At 56.2% G+C, this 17986-nt stretch overlaps 1 protein-coding gene and 1 long non-coding RNA gene across 10 annotated transcripts; one reads left to right on the forward strand and one right to left on the reverse strand.

Annotated features, from left to right (window-relative positions):
* Positions 1-3755: 3755 nt before the first annotated feature.
* Positions 3756-17042, reverse strand: ANHX (anomalous homeobox). Of its 5 annotated transcripts, none has more exons than XM_034637859.1 (9): positions 16779-17042; positions 14354-14481; positions 12491-12614; positions 11429-11642; positions 10806-10923; positions 9347-9639; positions 6433-6568; positions 4674-4755; positions 3756-4400 (listed from the first exon to the last, which is right to left on the reverse strand). In XM_034637859.1, the coding sequence occupies exons 1-9, from the start codon at positions 17025-17027 to the stop codon at positions 4314-4316; spliced, it is 1431 nt and encodes a 476-aa protein (XP_034493750.1). In that variant the 5' UTR covers positions 17028-17042; the 3' UTR covers positions 3756-4313. The 5 variants fall into 5 exon arrangements, with proteins under 5 accessions (XP_034493750.1, XP_034493749.1, XP_034493753.1 ...); XM_034637858.1 differs by having other exon boundaries at positions 10806-10926; XM_034637862.1 differs by lacking the exon at positions 6433-6568 and having other exon boundaries at positions 10806-10926.
* LOC117795103 lies at positions 12133-16033 on the forward strand. Of its 5 annotated transcripts, none has more exons than XR_004618921.1 (4): positions 12133-12260; positions 12698-14133; positions 14280-15033; positions 15391-16033. It is a non-coding gene; the product is annotated as an uncharacterized LOC117795103 (long non-coding RNA). The 5 variants fall into 5 exon arrangements; XR_004618920.1 differs by lacking the exon at positions 12133-12260 and having other exon boundaries at positions 12610-13831; positions 13945-14133; XR_004618922.1 differs by lacking the exon at positions 12133-12260 and having other exon boundaries at positions 12610-13643; positions 13874-14133.
* Positions 17043-17986: the final 944 nt, after the last annotated feature.

Raw genomic sequence — 17986 nt, forward strand, 5'->3', positions numbered from 1 at the left:
GCTTGGCGGGAAGGCTGCTTCTTTCTCTCCCACTCCCCCTGCTTGTGTTCCCTCTCTCGCTGTCCCTGTCAAATAAATAAATCTTTATTAGAAAAGAAAAAAAGCAGGGGCGCCTGGGTGGCACAGCGGTTAAGCGTCTGCCTTCGGCTCAGGGCGTGATCCCGGCGTTGCAGGATCGAGCCCCACATCACTCCTCTGCTGGGAGCCTGCTTCTTCCTCTCCCACTCCCCCTGCTTGTGTTCCCTCTCTCGCTAGCTGTCTCTATCTCTGTCAAATAAATAAATAAAATCTTTAAAAAAAAAAAAAAGAAAAGAAAAAAAGCAAAGCAGCCCATGCTGCTCCACACCAAGGCTGTTCCGCACCGCCGGGGGCTTCCGGGCATGAGACTCCGGGAAGTACATTCCATCGAGGGTATTTGGACTTCTGAATTTTCATACTTGGTTGCAGCAGGGGGCACCTGCACCGCACTTCTGTCCGAGCTCTCCTGCTCTTGATGCTAAAGGTACCTTCTGGGTCCTGCCTCGACCACTGACCAGCATCTGGCGGCCCACAAAACCTTGGAGGGAGGAGGATGTCTGCCTGAGCCAAAAGGGCTTTTGCATCTGGGAACTTGGAGCTGCAAGTGTTTTCGTGTGCCCAGGTCACAGGGGGCACGATACCCCTCGGAGAGGTGCCCCCTCTGGCTCCGCACCCAGAGACAGGCCTCCAGTTCCTCCTACCTTCAAACTTTCAGCACCTTCAAGCCCCGAACAATTTCATCCCAGCCCTCACTGGGTGGGCGATCCCAGTACCACCACAACCGCACCAGCCAGCAGCCAGACGGGATACGGTCTTCTGCCTGAGGCACCCGGGGGGTACACCGGAGACACCACAGTGCCTTGGGCCCCTTGGGAGGTGATCACTGGCAGAGGCAGGGACACTGTTATGGGTTGAACTGTGTTCTACAAAAGTTCCTATGTCAAAGTCCTAATCCCCAACATCCCAGAATGAGACTGATACAGAAATATGGTCTGCGATCAAGTCTCCACTATGATTATGTTGGTAGATTTTGTTGGTATACACAAAACTGGGCAGAGACACACACACACAGGAAAAGTGCTGCGTGAAGACTGGAGCTCGCGGTCCCAAACCAAGGAAGTACCGGAACCTGGAGAAAGCTCCCCTTGAGCCTTCATGGCCATGACATCACCTACATTTCACACTTCTGGCCTCTAGGCCTGTGACACAGCACATCTGTTATTCTAGGCCACGTAGCTTGCGGGACTCTGTTACAGACCTTAGAGACCACTACAGGCACCTTCAGCCCTGTCCAGCAGTCTCCAGATCACCGACGGTGGGGGTGAAGGCAGGGCCCTTCACAGACCAAGGGCATTGCTGTGGTCACTTCTGGCCCTGTCTGGGAGGTCCGGCCACAGCTCTCAACCTCCCGGGGCCCACACAACCATGAAGACAAGCAGAGGCAGAGAAGTCGGCCTCCCCAGAGCTGGTCAGTGAACATTCTGCATTCCTGGAGCCTAGGAAGCCTTGGACACCTCGTGTGGGTCCTCTGTCACCCGTCAGTCATTTGAAGCAGCCACCAGATCCCTTTCCATCTCAGGACGGGAAGTGTCTCAACCCAGGAAGAGGACCCTCGGCCTGGTAGCAGCACCTCACCTATGTCCACTGGACCCAGGCTGGCCCATTAAGGAGGTGAGGGCAGAACCGTTTGTAGGGCCAACACGCCTCTTCTCAGAGGGGCCTGGGATCAAGTCAGCAGAGAGGGAAGTGGGCCTCAGGGTGGGAGCCGGGTGGCAGCACACAGAGGTGAGGCCACTCTCCCAGGCTTCAGCCACACAGGACGTCTGACCACCGCACAGGTGGCCCTCCATAGGAGCCTGAGTCTCAGTTGACAGTCAGCTCCAGAGACTTCAGTCCATTTGCCACAAAACGGACACGATCCAGCTGGCTGAGTCCATGCTCTGGAACTTTCAGGATCGAGCCTGGTGTCTGTAAAGGGAAGGGGAAGGAAGCTACCCAGGAGGTGGCTGCACAGCCGGCCAGGAGGCTCTTGTCTCAGGCCGTGACCACCTCACACATAGGGACCTCCCTGCGGCTCAGGAAAGGCCAAGACTGGGATGGGTCTGGAGCTCTGCACGTCTCCAGGGAAGGCCAGAGGGCGGCATCTTCCATCACGGCCCAGTGTTAATCCCTAACCCTCCCTACGGTGTTTACCAACTGTGGGGATATTTTACGCAAACTGTGAGTGACTGAGGGCAGGACGTGCTTCCCACGGCGACAGGTAAAGCACGCCGAGTGACAAATCACCACTCGGCTGACTGGTACACAAGGCTGAGGAGCGACTCTTCATGGCCGTGCACCTGGTGACTGCTGGTGCCATTCTGACGCCAGAACTAGGGTAGTAACGTGTTCGTGAGTTACGAAGACGCAAGCACAGCAGAGAAATGCACGAGTCAATAGAAAGCTTGATGAGGAACAGCTTGCACTACCGCTCAAAGTACACCAACACAGTAACTCTGCAGTGCAGAAGGTTGGCACCAAACACCCTGACAAAGTGACCAGGACGAGCACAGTCACGTGCTGTCTGGGGACAGGGTAAGAGCCTCGCTTCGCTCCGGGATATTCCTGCTTCAAAAAGGCATTTCCTGAATGACAAGGAGACTCCAACATGGCCATTCTGGGGGACATTCTACAGAATAACTGGCCTGAACCCTTCCAAAGTGTCAGAGTCGTTAAAGCCCAGGAGAAGACGGGGCCTGTTGTGGGCTGAGTGGCAACAAGACGGTCCAGGGACCCAGCACACACTATGTGATGGGATTCATGTCATTTAGGGTGTTGCTGGGACAACTGATGAGACTTTCACAGGGTCTGGGGGAAGGCGGTGAAGCACCAGCCCCACTTCCTGACTGACGACCGCAGCCGGGAAACGCAGAATTGCTTCTCTGAAGGAAACACATCCGCGGAGTACAGGCATCAGCTCAGGAACTCGCTCTCAAAAGCATGAAAGGAAAACACGTGTTCTGTTTCCAACGTTTTTAAGTTTGTGACTGTTTCACAATAAAGAAATATTTGACAACTAAAAGATTCCTGATTCCAGGGAATGGGACGCGAGTGAGCGCCCCTGCGAGGAAGCACCTTTCACAGCCGGGGCTTCTGCAACGCCACCGCGGCGATGAGGAAGGGATTTGGTGGTCCAGGTCTACAGAGCAAGGGGAGGGGGAGCCACTGTCTCAGCTCAAACGCACCCCGTTCAGGCAGCTCCCAGCGTCTTGCCATTCAAGCACCACACCCTAGATTCTCACTTCACTCCATCCCCTCGGCAACTACTATGCCGGCCTGCTCATTCCTGTCTACCCCACGCACCACTCAGCACACGACTGTCAACTGATACAGCGGGAAAGGCAAGCACCAGGGGCCTACCCCTGGACACGACCGTCCTGAGCGTCAAAATCACCCCTGCCAGAGAGGGCCATACACATCAGAAGTCACACTGCACACGGCCCCTGGGGCCCTGTGAGCTTGGCACCAGGGCAATACTCTTTTCCCACAACAACGCAGTCAGTAAAGGGCAAAGGGCAGAGAGGCCCACTGCGATGCTGCCTATAAAACAGACTCATTAGAAACGATCCCATCGACACGGTGCTGATGCATCGACCAGTCACACTCACACCATCAACGGCCAGCCAGAGACACAAAGGCAAAAGACCGACAGGGACAGGTGTCCAAGATGTGGTTAAGTGAGTAAAAGTGGAAAGTTCTGAACCTTGAACTGTAATTTAATTGAATAGAACTTTTACAAACACAATGAATTACAACCTTAGGGGAAAATGCACCCTGTCCCACCCTGCCTGAGCCATGCCACCCACACCGGCCTCTGTAGGAGCCCCCCACCCCCAAGACACAGAAATGTCAGAACACTGCCCATGCTGCACTCATCAGCCTAACTAGGTGAAGTCTGGCCTTGTCACAGGGCAGGGAGGGTAGACAGCAGTGCTATCTCCAGAAAGGCCTTCCCGGCCCAGAACCTGCCCAGGAGCTTGACTCCACAATCTCCCGTTGCCTGAGTGAAACAGACCCCTTGGGCTTCTGAGCTCAAGAGCGCTTCTCAAATGCTTCCTCTGATAAACTGAGCTGCCAACCAAACTATTCATACACGGCAGGGGGCTACGCAGCCTCAATGCTTCTCTCCGGAACCCCCAAGGAACTCTGGGGTCCTCTCTTCAGTCAGAATAAAGCTCTATGTAACATGTGTTGAAAGGCTAGACGTCCACACCTGCTCCCCTAGGGGCACTGGCTGGACACCCCAAAGGGACATCTCAACCCAGGCTGCCCCCAGAAAGCTCAAGCAGCATCCTGGCTCCCCAGAAGGCATCGCTGGAGGCCTGGCCATCGGGCCACTGCACCTGGAAAGCCAACACAGCATTACACACAGAAGTACCTTCTGCCTGACTCCACCTTCCCACCCCGGCACCCCTAACCCCGGGACCCACCCTCTCTGGACTCAGCAAGAAACACAAGCCCACGGCACCCACCTCCCAGGTCCCGTTCAACTGACGTCCAGCCTTGAGGCATCCCCGTCCCTTGTTACCTTTGCCTGGTTTATTCAGTCCAAAGGTATGACCTGAGGACCCGGGAGTTATGAGGGACACTCACAGTACCTGGTGGTAGGGTCTCACCTGGGTGGAAGGCAAGGGCTGGCTCAGGTCCACAGCAGAAACAGGGCTGGGGAAGGAGGGGCCCGGTGCCAACTCCAGGGGGCTGGAAAAGAGACGTCAGGACAAGCTCCACATCAAGGGGGCACCAGGTCACTGTCCACCCTGTGAGCAACATGACCTGACCGCTTTCTGCACACAGGCAGCCCTTCCAGGTGCGAGAGGCTCTTCAAGGAGAGTGTCCTCCCACGGGGCCCCTCCGGTGTGCAGGTTCTGGAGGGACCTGTGTGACACCTCAGGCAGCTGGCTTGGGTGAGGCAGACAGCACCTGAGAGGCTCACAGAAAGGGGCCAACAGACGGAAACCTGAAGAGGTCAAGAAGGGACAGGCCTGGGGTGTGAGGAGACAAGAGGCCATTACGATCAAACTGGGGCACCAGCAGGAACAGCAGGGAAGGTGAAAGCTGTAGCCACTCAGGACAACAGACTGGCAGTTCCCTAAAAAGGCAAACACACACCTACAGCCATTCCACTCCTAGGTGCTTTCGCACCCCAGAGACACGAACCCACACGCATCCAGGAATGCTCACATGAGCGACCCCAACCTGGGAGCTCAGGAATGCCTACCAACAGGTGACGGATCAGAACCCCATGGTCCAACCACATCAAGGCACAGAACTCACAAATAAAGAGGAACGCACTGCTGGAACACGCAGCAACAGGGGAAAATCCCAAAGGACTCAGAAAGGGCCAAAGAAACTAGACCCACCCCTCTCCACAAAATTCAAAACTTTTGGATTTCATTCACACGGAATTCTAGAAAATGCAGCCAAAGAAAGTAGATCCATAGTCCTGGGGGTGGCGGGGGTGGCACTGATCTACGTGACTCAGCACATGGAGGGTATGGAAGGTGCACCCAGGAAACTACCATTTGTACCGTCTAAACACGGTGCTTCACTGAATGCCAACAATGCCCAATGAATCACTGTTAGAGGAGGACTCGAGGTCATCACATCAGAGCAAGGATGATCTGGGCCATTGGAATGTAAGGGTGAGGTGGCCATGAGGGGACCTGGAGGTAGCCTTTGCTCCATCCAGGTTCCTGGTCATGAATGGAAAAGAGAGTCCACCTGCAAAGTCCACATTTTCTCCCCCTCTGGCTGTTTCAGCAAGCGGAACGTGTGACTTGAGGAACCGCTCCCCTTCTCTCTCACACGTTGCCCTGTAATTCTGCCCTCGATGGGCACCTGGCCTTCAGCTCCCAGACCGGGGAGACTATGAATGCTGTGGACCTAGTCCTGGCGGCCCCTATCGTAGATTCCCTGTCCACCAGAGGACCCCCGCCTTCTCACACTCCTCCAGACTCTCCTGGCCTATTGTCCTGGCCCCCACAGCTGGAGTCGGCAGCACCTGGGCTATTCACAGTCCTCTCAAGCACCTTTCAAGCTACAGTTTGAAATATACAATCAGGATCGTGATGCGGCTTAAAAACTCAGACCACCTCTGTCTGGGGAAAACAAAATGCCAAAAAGTGGCTTTGGGATCCAGGGTGATCTTGGGGAACAGGCAAAGTGTGAGCACTGCCAACAACACAGACACCCCATCTGCTCTGACACCGCTGGGTGTTCTTCTGTCTCCAGGAAAACCGACCTCTTCTGCTGGACGCAGGGTGGGGTTGATCATGTGTTTTCCAGAAACCCGTAAGAAAAGGACTCGATCTGCACATGTGAGGCAGCAAGTCTATAAACCCAGCAATACCCTGCCCATGGCTCTGCGTGGCTCACCTCTGGCTTAGGAGGAATTCGGGAGGCTGTGTCGCCAGGAAGCCGCCCGCCTGTTGTGCTGCCTGGCCACCGCTGGTGCCTGGACCTTCCTCCAGGTACATGCTCGGGGGGTTGCCAACAGGTGGGTCAGCGAATCCTACACAAAAACAAATTCCACAACCTGGTGCTGGGAGGACAGAACATGGCCCACACAGAGCACAACTGAGACCTCCACGGAGAGAAGCAGCATCCAGCCTGGCCAGCCCCAAGCCTCAGCCTCCCTTGCTCAGGAAGGAAGAGTCACAACTGTTCATCTCAACGGCCTTTTTAAGTCAAATTTTAAGGACTTCAAATTTTGCTTCATCCACCCAGACTTTATGCCAGCCCCCAGTGCCAAAGACTCAGCACCCAGACCAGCCCCCCACGCAGCACGGCAGTGTGAGAAGTTCTCCGTCTGTCTCATGCTGCCAGTTCATCAAAGGCTTGGCCATGTCCCTTCTCACCTTTCACCTCAGGCTTCACCAGGATTTCACAGAGATCCAAGGTATCGCTACCTTCCCTTGCCCCTCTCTCTACAGAAGACGTTACAGAGGAGATCCCTGTATACCTTTCACTCTTAGAGATAAGCCATGGTAGATCTGATCAGTTCTGGGTCGAAAACATTTCAGAGTGAAGGAAGGAAAGACGTCCACCAGGCGTCAGAATCCCTGACCTCGGACAAAGCAAAAGGCCAGCTGGGCCGGGCGCACATTGTCCTCCCTGCTGTCCGCCAGCCAGCGGCCTAATCTTAGACCAAAGGAACTCTCCTGACCATTCGGTACGTGATTCCACCTCCACTTTCTGCTGTTTCCTCTTTTCTGCAGAACTCTATAAATACTCTGAGATACGTTAAATACAATTTTAGTGCTAATTTGAGCATTTCTGGTTAAAATTTAAAAGATCACTGGGTTACATCTTCTTCCTTCAAGAGAAAGACAAGAAGCCAAAAGCCCAGAACAAAGGGAGAGTTAGGGGAGGGGTGATTAGTGGGAGAGAAATGTCCCTAGGTCTGCAGACCCAGGACACAAGTACAGTCCTATGTTGGTAGGGCATATGAACGGAAGGTGGGGTATAGGTCAGGTCCTGAGAATCTTAAGGCGGGAGGCTGGGAGGGAGGGAGCAGTAAGGGACAGAGGGTGACATCCTGGTGCTCAGGCAGTCAGTCGGCAGGGAGGCTCACCAATTCCTACAGAATGTCACCCCTCACATGTGCTGGACCTGGTGTGAAGACCAGCTCCCCTTGTCCCCGTGTGAAGTTGGCCAGGGACCGCCCCACTCCAGCCTTGTTGGAAATATGGACAGGCAAACGTAGGTCTCTGACAGTGGAAAAAAAACATGGACAAATGAAAGACCAATATGATCAAACTGAAAAGCTGTCTGCAGAGCAGTGAGTCTCGCAGGCTCTCCCTCTTTCTGACCCCTCATCCTTCTCTGTTCAAGGAAGGGCCAGAATCCACAGCCCCAATATTCCCGCCTTCAGACAACAAAGCATACTTTTTGAAACTCCTACTGAGAATACTCAAAAAAAAAAAAAGATACGGCATCTATAAAAAGTAACACAATCTGTAACAAAAGGAAAATTCAAATTAAAAAAACAGCCTGGAATTCTCTTAAAGCATAACTGTCAAAGTGGAATTTTGAAAGACAAACTTTAACACCCCCAAAGCACATACAATGAAAAAGAAGACAAACATAAGAAAAAGGTAAGCATCTGGGGAGACCAGCCCAGGATTTCCAAAATCATCATAAGATTTGTGCTCTAAAGAGAACGAAGAACATGGAGAGGGAAATTATCAAGGACCGTTATCCAAAAACTACCCAGACCTTAGGGGAGACATTGTTATCTTCTTCAAATTGAAAGGGTTAACAGAAAAGTGAATTAAAGAGACTCACACCTAGGACCATTATTGTGAAATTTCAGAACACCCAGACTCAAAGCAGACAAACAAAACAAAAAAATACTCCAAGAAAGGAACAATATGCGATCTGCAAAGAAGCCAACAGGATGCCATCAACATCAGATGCTACAGTGATACGAATTTATCTGCAAATATCTAAGGAAGAATATTTAAACTCAAAATTCTGTCCCTGCCAAATTGTTCATCAAATGTGACGGCAGGTTAAGGACAATTTCACAGCACATAAGGACTCAAAAAATTTATCTCACAAGCCCCCTTTCTTGCACTGTTAAGTGAAGATGTTCTCAAACATAACAAAGTCAATGAAGACAGCAGAAGACCCGCAATTCAGGAAACACTGACCCAAACCAGAGAGGCAATGACGGGAGCGATCTTGGGGTGCTGACTCCGCACCTGGTCTAGGGAAACATCACCTGGGTGGAAATGGGAAGGAGGGCTCCCAGCCACCAGTCTTTAGAGGAGACACCTGGAAAACTGGAAGAAGTTACCGATGTGATAAAATCAGGTAATATAAGAAAGAAGGAAGACAACTGGAAATCCCAAGAAAGTAAAGATATAACTGCAGAAAACTAAGAAATTTAGGTGACGGGCGAATCGATGCTGCCAGTGTCCTTACAAGGGAACATGTCACAAGATGCTTTTGTATTTGGTAGACAAATATATACCTAAATACATATTCTTCAGAGGAAGTTACAGCCCCCACAATAACGAAGCTGAAACTGAGGAAATGATACTTCAGTCATGAGATGCGCTTAGCTGTCCTCTGTTGCAGCAAGTGGTGACAGGAGTGTGAGTGCAGGGGCGGCAGTGGTCTCGTTTCAACTCCTTCCTCACTGTCTTACTTTTAGTCATACGCACGTTTTACTTTGCAAACTAGAAAGTGGAGACTGCTGACCCTTCCCACGCTCCTTCAAATGAGACCCAAGTAGCTGTGGTACCTTGTGCAGAAGAGCATGGTCTGTCTGGAATGGACCCACCTGTGGAGCTGGGCTCACTGAGGGCAGTGATGGACACGGCCACAGCGGCATCTGCAGGGCGCATCATGAGGTCCAGCCCGTGGCCACGGACCAGCTGCCCAGTCTGGAAGGAAACTTCCTTGGAGGATGCCAGTGCAAGGGACATCAGCCACGACTCAGGGGCAGCCATAGAAGGGTCCAGCATGTCATTGCCAGCAGTCAGAGGACAGAGGCCAGGGCCTGGGCAGATGTGGGGGAGAGTGGCAGGACTATGGCCAGGCCCCTCCTGGTACATCTCACCACCCTGCAGAGACCTGGGAAAGACAGCAAACACCATCCCCTGGAGGGCAGAGACTCCCTCAGGCCAGGGCAGAGGGGCCTGGGAGGACACTCCAGCCCCATTTGGGAATCCAGGTTCCTGACTCAACTCAGCCACTGACGGCTGTGGGGCCCACCACATCCCTAATCACATCGCTTTCACCCGCGGCTCCCAGGGTTCCAGAACACTAAAAAAAATAATAATAATACTATTACTGGAAACCTAAGACACTTGGGCAGTTCATTTAAGAGGACCTTCAATGAAGCATTGTTCCCCAACACTAAAAGCAGAAAATGATTAGGAAGACCTTAACAGTGGTGTGAATGATGATGGCTGATCTTACAGGAATATTAGGCAACAACTGATAATAATTTAAAGACTCGTTACTGCACCCTCGCTGTGTCTCAGATGGTGCTCCTGGGCTTCTGTGACCCCCCCACCCCTGTCATTTCTGCAACAACCTGCCTTGTATGCCCTCCCCATCTCGAAGATGAGAAAAGCACAGCACTTGGAGCTCACGACAACCTGCCTACATTCACACACCTGGGCAGTGCCGGCCTGCATGGGAAGGGCCAGGCACAGGGAGTATCATGAGAGATGCTGAGGTCACAGTGGTAAATGGAAAAAGCGTCCACATCTTGATGGTTACACAAGGGGGGAACCTGGCCCCTCCCTCAGACCTAGTCCTGCTGATGGTCGGCACTTTCCTTATCCTTACATCAGGTTCATGCCTCATTCCAGGTGAGGGAATGTCCTTGGACAGTGCCTAGTGGATACTCAGGAACTCAAGAAATGTTAGCTGTTACCGACTCAATCACATAGAAACAATACAAAACACCAGAAACAAAAAAGACAGAATAGCTGGGGTTTGGCTATAGAAAGTAAGCTTGCATGTGTTTCTTTCCAACTCTGTTTTCCCCATTCTCCAATATATCCATGAAGTCAGGCTGTGAGCCGGGCTCCGGGCAGCAAGTGCGGGGTCCCTGACGGGGACTCCTTACCAGGGGCTTCCCCACCCCAGAGTCACAGAGGTCTCTGTTCTCAGCAATCACTGACCTGGTCCCACTGTCAGCTCCAACATTCACATGTGGCCTCATCACCCACCCAGGATGGGGAAACCGAATAGGGTGATGGTCTCACAGGCTGCGGGGACGGCAGTACCTGGCAGGCAGTGGCTTCGGCAGAGTCTCATCTCCAGAAAAGTCTGGGGCCAGGGCCAGCGACTCCCACGGTCCCTGAGTGGTCTCCCTGGACTGTGCAGGCCCATCTTCCTCCCGTCCTGCTGAAAGCCGAACAGACAGCGGGGAGGCTTGCTGGCGCTCTGAGCCCCAGCCTCCTTCCCTGCAGGTTAGCAGCAGCCCTGCTGGCTGGAAGAGGGTGTTACTAGTTGTAGTTACTTGTAGCTACTACTTGTAACTAGTAGTGCTTGTAGTTACTACTACAAGATCCTTTGTCCCTTAAATGTCTTGTCGGAACCCCTAAGTCCTGGCGGCTGGCTCGCTCCCTGTCTGCTCATGGCCTCCTGCCCGGGACACACAGTAACCTCTAAACGCGAGACAGCCGCTGCAGCCTCTCTTGGGCCCATCCCGAGCCCCCACCACCGGCCGTGCGCTGCAGGGATCTCGCTCCCAAGAGGACGTCCTGCGCGTGCAGACTGGGAGGGCAGGGGCCGTCCCTACAACGCAGGGCCTCCAGCTCGGCCTCGGCCTCGGCCTCGCCCGAGGGGCCGGGCGTCGGGAAGAATCCCCAGTCGCACGCAGGGTGGGGCCCTCGCAGCCACTCACCTGGCCGCGGAGGCCTGTGCACGCCCCCAGGGCCGGGGCGGGGGTGGCCGGCGGGCTGCGGGGGGCCCGGGGCCCTCTCCCTCGCGCCGGGGTCCTCCGCCGTGTCGTCCGGGGCCGGCGGACGGCGTTCAAGGGCCCTCTGGCGCCGCCGGTAATTGGCGAACCAGTTGTACACTTGCTCTGCGCTCAGGCTCGTCTCCAAGGCCAGGTTCTCCTGCCCCAAAACAGCACAGCCTCGAGCGCCGCCCGGGCGCCGCGGCCCCGCCGACGCACCCCGCGCACGGGAGGGCCCGGAAGCGCAACGGCCTGCGACCGACGTACGGGACACGGCGCGGCGGCCGTCCGAGGGCCGCGGGCCCGCGAGCGGCTGAACCCAGCGAGCAGAGCCGCCCGGGATCGCCGGCAAAGCGCTGCCGATTCGGCAGCGAACGTGGCGGAGGGAGCTGACGCCAGGGGCGCCCTCTGGGTTGGACCAGCCACCACCCGGGAAAGTCCTGCTGACTGGATGAGGGCGACACGTGGGAGGAGCTAACACGGGAGCGCTCTGCCGATTGGACAGGGAACGTGCCGGATGGAGCCGACGCGAGGAGCGCCCTCTGGGTTGGACAAGCCTCCACCCGGGAAAGTCCTGCTGACTGGATGAGGGCAATACGTGGGCGGAGCTAACACGGGAGCGCTCTGCCGATTGGACAGAGCAGAGAAGCGGGCGCAGAGAACGGGCCCCGACTTAGGAACGGGAGAAAACCACCCCCCTCGGTTCGCGTCTCGCGGGTTCCCGCGCAGCCTCACCCCGCTCGGGGCTGCGCTGGAGGGCGTCCCCCGGCCTCAGCAGGTTCTGAGCTCTGCAAATCCCCCGCCCTGGTACCCCGTGCCTGGCCGCGTGGGGACAGATGGCCCGCCGCGTGCGCAGGATCAGGGGCTGCTGCCCGCAGGGACGCTCAGGCAGGCGGCAGCCGCCCGCGCCCTGGCGGAGGGGAGGGGAGGGGAGGGCCGGGTGGGGTCGCCTGCGGTCGGGGGCGGCTCGGGGGGGGGCGGCCCGGCCTCCGCGTGCCCAGCTCTTACCCGGTCGGCCTTGCTGGGGTTGGCGCTCACGCCGGAGGCGAAGTCGTGCAGCTTCCGGCGGACGTCTCTGGGGAAGTTCCGGCTCTTGAGGCCGTCGGGGCAGAGCGAGCGCGGCGGCGGGTTCCTGCGGAAGCGCAGCGAGGACGCGGTCGCAGATGCCGCCCGGGCGCCACCCCCTGAAGCGCGTTCTCACCCGCACGCCCCTAGGGCGGCGCCAGAGCGGACCGCTGCCCCAGCTGCTGGAGGCGGTGACGCAGCTCACGTTCCCGGGCACGCGCAGGGCTGTTCCCGACAGGAAACGGCGGTACAGGGAAAATCGGTCCCCGCAGGGACGCCAACCGAACAGATGGCCGTGGGGGTCACACAGCATCCCACCTGGAGCTCCACGCTGCACTCCCCAGTCTCCCCGCAGGCCCCGCTTCTGTGCATCTCGCGGAGAAACCTCTCGCTGAGCTTATTACCTCCTCCGACACGTCTGGCCCGTCGGCTGACCGCGCACACCCGCCCTGACACAAGCTGACTCCCGAGAGCGTCCTGCCTCTGCTCCCGTACCAGCCCCCCCAGGGGACACCGCCGCCTCGGGTGTCGGACCAGCCGTGGCTCTAACTCCGGCAGCACCCCTTCCACCTGCCCGCATGCAGGCCTCTCCGCCACGGCTCCGAAGAGCTCGGGGCACCCCACGCAAACAGAGAACAAAGGTGGCACGTCCTCTACTGAGCACATCCTCGGTCCAGCTCCCCCGCCCTGAACTAGGCATCTACTCTGTGTCCTCTCTCCTGTCCCTTGTCCACACCCCGTGTCAGCGCCAGGGGAACAGGGCCCAGGCGACTATGCCCAGCAACTCCCACAGCACCCAGCGGTCAGGGGCCTGCTCACAAACGCTGCGTGTCCGCGAGTCACGCACTTACAGGCCATTAGCAACTAGATGGAGGGACGTGACTCCACTCCCAAAGACCCCAAGGCTGATGAGCTGCTGGGCTCTGAGACATCTCATTCTTTGGCAGGCACCAGGAAAAGACATTCCCTCTGATCCGGAAGGAACCACCTCTTCTTCCAGTAACCACGCCCCATGGCTCCAGAATCCCACCCCTCGGGCTGCCGGGAGCCCAGAGCGAGATCTACAGCCCTTTCCAGTCAGTGGGCAACAGCCAAGGTGGAGCACAAAGGCCCAACAGTCCCCGTGTCTAGCCTGGAGTCCCGGCTTTGTACCTCTCTCTCCTGTGTAACCCTGGGCAAGTCCTGACATTTCTGTGCCTCAGTTTCCTCATCCATAAGTGGTGATGAAGGAACAACAATAATTAGCAGTTGTACTGTTTGCTTCGTGCTGATAATGGCCATGTGGTAAGTACTATTAATGTGGACCCAGCCTCTCTCCTGTGCCAGGCAGTCTTCTGAGCACCACATACATCTCGTCTGATGCTGACATCACTCTCATCTTGCCCTCTCTGTAAAAGGCCCCTGGGCTGGTGCTGCAGACCCAGGCCCATGGGAGTCAGAGGACCAAAGGCACGTGTGCTGGGCATCTCCCAAGGGAGGAGAAAACAAGAGGAAGAGAGGGAGGTCAGGATGTCCACCTGCTGCCCCCTTCGCTGTACAGCCCTCACTGGAAGGCCGCGGCCCCTCTTCCTCGCACTGCAGGCTAGGTAGGCATGCACCCCGTCCGGCTGGGTGGGTGGAGGCTGCGGCTCAGTGCCTGACACCCTGGCTGATACACAGCCTGTTACCTTTTCACTGTTACTGGTTCTTCTGACTTTCCCTACATTCATCCCCCGTCTCTGCTTCCCCGCAGCCCCTCTGTGGATTGAGACAGCACATCCCTCGGGAGTCCTAGGGAGCACACACAAATAAAGGCGAGCGGTGTACCTCTTTCTGCAGCGGAACTTCTGGACTGGGGTTAGCACGGCCACGCCCAGCCGCTTCATGACCAGACGGTAGTGAATGTCGTTCCAGAGCTGCACCAGCTCCTGGCTGCCTCCGGGCACCTGGCAACCCTGCCGAGAAAACCCTGATGAGACCCGGCCACCCTTGCCCATCCTGCAGCGCTGCCCTCCAACCCGACCTGACCCTCGGGAGGAGCTGCTGGCTGGGGTGCCGGGCAGTGAGGGCATGAGCCGCAGGGCCAGCACCCCAGTCCCGTCAGCCCTTCACCCCTCCCACAAAGCAGCTCTCAGTCACTCCTTCCAGGAGAGGGGCAGGAGGCAAGGGGAAGGTAAATGACAAGCCTGGGGCCGTACAACACGCAAGAGGCAGAGCCACAGAGCCACGGATTTGAGGGTTCAAGTTCTGACCCACATCTTGCATGAAAGACCTTTCTCCCCCACCCAGCAGGGCTGCCGCCTTCAGGGCTCAGTGAGTGCATTTTGAGCCAAGAGGGATGAAGGGGTTCTGGTCTGTGCCCACCACATTCACCAGTCCAGTGCAGCCTGTCCACACAACCGGAGTCCGGAGATGGCCAAGGATGCCTGGTGCTGGCCTCCCCAACACAGCCCCTGCGGTCAGCGTGTGGGTCCCACATTCAGCTCCAACGTTCTCAGGATCACTTGGTAAGCAAGGTGCCGACAATCATTCAGCCTTCTCTCCACAGTAACAGAAGACCCCCATTTTGCGAGGCTGGGACTTGCAGTCTGCTGCCAGAATGCTGGCATCAGCCTAAGGCACAGTCGTCAGGGAACCCACAGGGAGCCTTGCCAGCTGCAGGGCGTGGCCCTGGGCAGGCAGTGCCTATTCTTGGTGTGGTGTCCTATCATCTCTCTCAGGTCTCCCCTACACGTCAGCTCCTCAGAGATGCTTACGGACTGTCCAGACTGACTTTATAATCCCTCTCCTGGGAGCACTTCATCCCTGAGTGCCTCAACAGAGATTACAACTCCGTGTCTTCCCTTGTGTGTTTACTTTGACAGATTTGAAAAGCTGAGCCCGTCTGACTCACAGGTGTTATGTTAGGTGTCGTGGATCCTGTCCTAAGCACAACAGAGGTGGCCCCTCCCTCAAGGGCCTGCAGTGCAGCAAAAGAACGGAGGAAGGAGCCACAGGGTGAACAAGACTTTACACTGGAGAATAAAGGGGGCACTGCCCAGACAGGGTGACATTTACAGCAGAAGCTGAGAAGAAAGAAAGGCACCAGCCGCAGAGAGAGCCGGGCTCCGGCCTCTGGCAGAGGGAGCAGCACGTGCTGAGGTCCTAAGACGGGGAAACATCTTGGGAGTAACAGCAAGGAAGCAGCATGGCGACTGTGAGGAGAGCAGGGAGAGTCTGACGGAGAGACTAGAGAGCACGCAAGCTCAGATGACGGGCTCAGGGGCACACCATGGCCCACCTGTTGTTTGCCAACTCTGGCTGCCCCGTGAAGAACAAATCAAGGGGACAGGACGGGACTACACAGCCTGTGGGGAAGGGAGTGGAAACTGAAAGAACTGAGTATCTCGGGGCGCCTTGGTGGCTCAGTTGGTGAAGTGTCTACCTAGGGCTCAGGTCATGATCCTGGAGTCCTGGGATCGAGTCCCACGTCAGGCTCCCTGCTCACTAGGGTGTCTGCTTCTCCCTCTCCCTCTGCTCCTCCCCCCGCTCATGCTCTCTCTCAAATAAATAAATAAAAATCTTTTAAATAAATCTTTAAAAAAAAAAGAACTAAGTATCTCGAAGGTAAACTCAAAATGAATTATGCATGAACTGTATGATGGGGTGAAAGAGGAAAAAACAGGCCCTCAAATCCCTGATTTGAAATCCTTTGAGCCAGACGTATTTTGGAATTCAGAATTTCTCCGATTTTAGGATGTGATGCAGGCATGTCCTATGTAGTGTGCACTGCCCCCGTGTCATCTGGGGCAGGCAGCATGCTGTAATCGAACACAGCAGTATTTAAGTAGCAGAATGCACAACGGTCACAGGAGGTGACTAACGACCATAATGGCTTCACGTCACACAGGTCAGGTCACGTCAGTGCCAAATGAGTTGTGCATCCAAGTACTACCAGATGAGGGACAAAGATAATTTTGGTTTGCATTCTCAATTACAGGCATGCAGCTAAGGGACTGAGGTCCTGCGTCTGCCCGCCTGTCTTACTGACTGGGATCCCAACTCTCCAAGCCAGGACCACCAGTCAGTACGGATCTCCTACATGGGTAGTTTGGCCTCGGACGACGAAGGCAGTTAGAACTCCGTGGAGAGTGGACTACCCTGGTGGGTTTACAGAACGTCTCCCCCGGGTCTTGCCGACTTCTGGGAGTTTCTGGTGTGTCTGCGACGGTGGGGGCTGTAGCTCTCTGCAGTCCTCACAGACTGGTCCTACCTCCAGCAGCCGGCAGGCGGCCTGGTGCTGCTCCTGCTGGGCCAGCACTCGGGCACACACGAGGGCCACGTCCGCGTTGTCCAGGAGGTGCAGGCGGAGCGGGCTGTCCAACACGGCGCTGACCAAGGGCCGCGCCCGGGCTGGGTCATCCTGGAGGTCCCGGCACAGCCTGCCTGCGAGAGTCACCAGCTCTCCCGAGGGTGGTCCGCGGCCCCCAGTCTCCCTCAGCAGCCTCAGGAAGCTCTGCATCCCGTGTCAGGCTCGGCCCCTGCAAGCAGGACAACAGTCACGGCGACGGCCCGCGCTGCCCACCGGCTGACTGCACGTCAGGCCACAGCTCTGCAAGGCCCCTCGCGCCACAGGCGTTTGTCACATGCTGGTAGGCGCTCGGCAGACACCGACGCCTGCTACGACTTCCCCTTTCAGTCCTCGTTTGTGTGGTGGGTGCTCTCACGGCACGGCTTCTTCTCAGTCCTGCCACCCTTTCGTCTGCGCCCCATCCACAGGCCCCACCCGGGTCCTCCATGTCTCCTCTCTCCGTTCCCCCCCCCCAGTCGTACACACACAAGGCAACTTCGTCGTGCTTCACTCCTCCTCAGGGCTCGGGCAGGGCAGGGACCCTGTGCGCCGGGGTCATCAGACTTCCCCGGCATCCGCCCCATGGATGCCAAGGCCTCTGAGAGCAGCAGGGGCTTGGCCGACACTGCTTACGTTCCTACAGACAGGAGCCCGGGGACTAGCACCACCTGCTTCTGACTACTGTGATTTTGAAGGAAAAAAGGGCCAAACATTTAAAAAACACAAAATTGGAAGGATTGCCCTGATCCCACGCTTTTAAAAAGTATATACAAAGGGATGAACATTTGCGGGGCCTCCCTGTGCCTGGGCCCTCTACTCGGCACTGCCCCCCCGCAACACTCGCACACACACGGAGGTAAGCTATGGCAATTGGAATTGAAGGCTTTATGAATTTTTCTTTTTTTTTTAAATAAAAATCTACATCAGTTTTTACCAAAAGAGAGGTTGCTTATGCCATTCCTCAATCTGGCCACTACTCAGGCGCATTCCCCAGCCCAGAGCAATGGTCCTGCAGCGAGCCCCAGACAGGAGGCGCCAGACTAGCTGCAACAGCCGTCCCCCCGCCCCCACTCGGGAGCACGAGAACCCGAACGCCTCTCGGTCACGATTACTCTTACTTCTAGAGAGCG

The sequence above is a fragment of the Ailuropoda melanoleuca genome, chromosome 12 (genome assembly GCF_002007445.2).
Source record: "Ailuropoda melanoleuca isolate Jingjing chromosome 12, ASM200744v2, whole genome shotgun sequence".
Taxonomy (NCBI): domain Eukaryota; kingdom Metazoa; phylum Chordata; class Mammalia; order Carnivora; family Ursidae; genus Ailuropoda; species Ailuropoda melanoleuca.

Excerpts from the sequence above, each read along its gene's own strand:
- ANHX (XM_034637858.1), bottom strand. The coding sequence starts at position 17,027 with ATGCAGAGCTTCCTGAGGCTGCTGAGGGAGACTGGGGGCCGCGGACCA. Across the intron at positions 12,615-14,353 it reads AAGTTCCGCTGCAGAAAGAG|GAACCCGCCGCCGCGCTCGC; the intron begins GTACACCGCTCG and ends GCGCTTCCGCAG. Across the intron at positions 4,756-6,432 it reads GAATTCCTCCTAAGCCAGAG|CCCCCTGGAGTTGGCACCGG; the intron begins GTGAGCCACGCA and ends TCTCTTTTCCAG.